Source organism: Poecilia reticulata, linkage group LG10, assembly GCF_000633615.1.
Source record: "Poecilia reticulata strain Guanapo linkage group LG10, Guppy_female_1.0+MT, whole genome shotgun sequence".
Taxonomy (NCBI): Eukaryota; Metazoa; Chordata; class Actinopteri; order Cyprinodontiformes; family Poeciliidae; genus Poecilia; species Poecilia reticulata.
Window position 1 is genome coordinate 32,772,465 of NC_024340.1, and position 3,632 is coordinate 32,776,096.

General features: G+C 47.4%; 1 protein-coding gene across 2 annotated transcripts in view; it reads right to left on the bottom strand.

The window, feature by feature from the left end:
- The window catches only part of LOC103471770 (transcription factor COE3-like), a 119,146-nt gene that overhangs the window by 82,525 nt on the left and 32,989 nt on the right, over positions 1–3,632 (bottom strand). For both annotated transcript variants that reach the window (XM_017307218.1, XM_008420951.2), the window contains exon 6: positions 90–158. In XM_017307218.1, coding sequence (XP_017162707.1) covers positions 90–158 — 69 coding nt within the window. The remainder of the gene's footprint in view (positions 1–89; positions 159–3,632) is intronic.

Here is a 3,632-nt window from a genome sequence, read left to right on the forward strand (position 1 = left end):
GTGAGGTCAGGCGAGGTCATGTGAGGTCAGGTGAGGTCATGTGAGGTCATGTGAGGTCATGTGAGGTCAGGTGTGTTCTGTGTTCCTACCTGTCGATGATGACCGGGTCCGAAGGCGTTTCGTTCCGGTTCCCGCAGCTCTTCTTGTCGCAGCACCGACTATGGAAGGAACAGAACCGTTAGAATGGACCAGAGTCTTCAGAACCACCTGGAAGCAGATCGGATCTGGTTCTGGTTCTGGTTCTGTCGACTCTTCGGCCCAATCTGATCTCATGTCTGCAGCATCGTCTTCATCTCAGGAGGTCAGAGGTCCAACCCGAACCGGCCCGACTCATTGTGGCAAAGTTCTGACAGCAGAACCCGACCTCTTCAAGCCAAGATCCAGAACCGGGCCTGGAAGAGTCCGGCTCTGGTTCTTAACCATGTCGGCAGAACCGATCAGTCAGAACCAGAACAAAACCCATTCAGGCGGTTCTGGAGCCTGAACCGGGCTGAGCCCAGAACCAACCCAGACGGGCCGAGCTCCTGGTTGGTTCTGACCCAAACACATTTCAGCAGTCTTAATAAATGACATTAAGTGGCTAGCGGTTAGCCGCTAACGCCTCCACATGCAACCAGAACTCTGAGGAGCGCTGGGTTTCTGTGTGGGCGCTGCAGAGCCGGGTGGAGCTCCGTGTTGGCCTCCCGCAGGACATTTGGACTTTTAAAGTGAAGATCAGAACCGGAACCGGAACGGGTTTTAAACTAATGATGCAAAAACAGTTTCTGTTCCTAAAAATCCAGTTAAAATATTTAAGGATAATTTTATGACAATGAAACAAATTTGTATCCAAACAGATTCTATTAAAAATGATTTATTTAAATATCAAATGAAAACATGAAAATAAAGTTTACATGAACATCCATGAAGGTCTGACATCAGAAGATTTGGAGAAAACTGTACATGTTTAAATTGTAAAATTATCAAAGTGATTTGATTGAAGTCTGTTTGCTTTATTAGCAAAGAAAATGAAAAGTGAAAGAATCCGAACCGGATCCGCTTTGGCTCCTTTTGATTCGACCTTTAATTTCGTTTTCAGGATTATTAAAATGTTTGTGCAGGAGGTCTTTCAGTCAGACGGAGAACCGGCAGCATTTCTGATCCTGGATCAGAACAAATGCATTTCAAAGTTCAGATGTCAACGATCCTGAGTTTGTTCCCATAATCCTTCACGAGAAGCTGCCTGACAGTCAAAGCGCAGGGAGAATTGCGAGCTGCTATTATGAATGTTTTCACAGTAAAACGAAATGAAACGGATCCGGATCAGACCATCCGAGTCGTTCCCGTTTCAGCCTCAGAGGAAACATTCCCAGATTTGTTCCGATGAATTTCCTGGAATTTATCCATCATTACTAACATGAAGTCAACATCAGATCTAATCTTCGACAAGCTTCTTCTTCTCTTACGGCGCTGGGCAGCATTAGCATAACTTCCGGTAATTCTTAAAAATTAATCACGCTGCATCTGACCCGTGACGTCCAATTACACTCCAGCATGGGCCCCATGCGGTCCTGAATCAAATTGCCATTTGACAAACAAGCGTCAAATCGAGGCTCCGAATGCCAAATGAGACGCTTTATGAATCATTTATCACGCTGTTTGATCTCTAAGTAGAGAAAAATCAAAACCCGCTCAGTGTTTGTGTCTGTGCGGCTGTTGCCACAATAATTTATTCCCCAGCTACGAGGAACCATTAGTGAAAGTTCCAGGAGACCAATTAGCATTGGAAACCCAGTGGTGCTGCTGTGGTGACGAGCTCCTCCAACCCGCCAAAGAAGTGTTATAAACAAGCCGGACCCCAGGAGCCTCTGCTGGGGCCCCTCCGGGGACCGGGGCGCCCTCCCGGGGGCCGGGGCCCCCTCCAAACACCAAAACAAACCTTGGCTGAGCGTCCAGCGTGCCGCCCTAATGACGCTTCCCCCGGCCCCGGGCGGCCGACACCGGCCGGCTAATGACTGAGAGGAGCAACACACACACACCATGAGGTGTGTGTGTGTGTGTGTGTGTGTGTGTGTGTGTGTGTGTGTGTGTGTGTGTGTGTGTTGGAGGTGAAATAAAACACATTGCTGCTGCTGTCACTCTGCTGGCTGCAGCTGCTACACAGAGCGACGCTCAGCTGCACTTCAGACCCCCAGAGAACATCCGGGTTGTGATGTCACATCCTGTGAAACCTGGGGCGCCCTGAGGCCGCGACGCTCTGATCACAGCGCCAGAATCCACCGAGCAGGACGGAACCTGAGCGGTTCTGGAGGAACCGGGCCTTGTTCTGCTGGCTGGAGCCTTTCGCTCCAAATCAAACGGCTTCATGTGAAAAGCTGCAGGAACGATCATGTAGAAATGATTTCCTTTTCTGCAGAGGTTCTCAAATCTGCGCTGAATCTCAGCAGAACTTTCATGGTTCTGATCGATCCAACAGAATGCTTGGGATGACGAGGCCTTGAATTATTGATCAGCTGCATGAATTTCCTGGCATTTATATCAGATTTTCTCTTTGCTCCATCTGACAATAATTCCAATTAGGAGCATTAATGAATCATTAAGCTGCTGCAGCTGCAGCTCAGGATCGATGCAGCGATTAAAACCACGACTTCTCCCACCGCAGGTCCGGTCCAGATGTTCTGCAGCTCTATTGTCAGCGGCCGGGACGTCCTGACCCGGCGGGTGAATCAGAATCAGATCAACTTTATCGGTCCAGGCGCGGATCAGGACGTGAAACATGGCGGCTCACCGAAACTACGAGCTCAGGAGGAGAGCGAGGAAACTAACAAGTCATTTGTATGAACGGATTAATCGGGTTTTAAATTCCCTACAGTGCAGCAGTTCTCCGAGTCTTTTACCGGACCGGTACCGGACCGGACCGGTTTGCCTGTGTGTAACGTTTCCCCTGATTACAAATCCCACCAGTACAAGTTGTAACTTATTCTCAGCTCTGATGAGACGGTTACCATGGAGACTAATTTAAGCGAGAAGTTCAGTTTCAGTCATTACTAACAGCAAACTCAACTCAACACTAACTTTCTGCAACCATGTTGAACATTTACACATTTTGGCTCCGACTTCCCCAGATATGAAGATGTTTCTATTCATTTTAAGTATTTTAAATGCTATTAATAGCTGTTTTCTAACTGTTCTATTTCCCCCCTGACTTTTAAGATTTTCTATTTAAATTCAGTTATTATTTTGTTATTTTATTATATTATTATTACAAACACCAAAAACGTGTTTATTATCAATTCCACAGGCCGCCATCATGTTATCGAACTACCTGCTAGCTTACCGTAGCTTCCCCTCCTGCCCTCCCTGCCAGCATGAAGCGAAATATAATATTCAATATACTTTTTTGTGAAATTATGAGAGCCTTGGTCCCCCTATATGTGCCTCAGTCTGTACGTCAGACGGCCGCTCTTCGCCGCACAGGAGTTCAAACTAAACACAGTTTTTCTGTTCAAACTGCGACATTGCTCAAATTTACACGCCTCGTTTTACTTTTACCCGCATTTGGCCAGTGGTGGGTGCTAATTTACACCCCGGGCTATGGGCTGCACAGCTAAGCTAACAGGGCTAGGGGCTGCACAGCTAAGCTAACAGGGCTA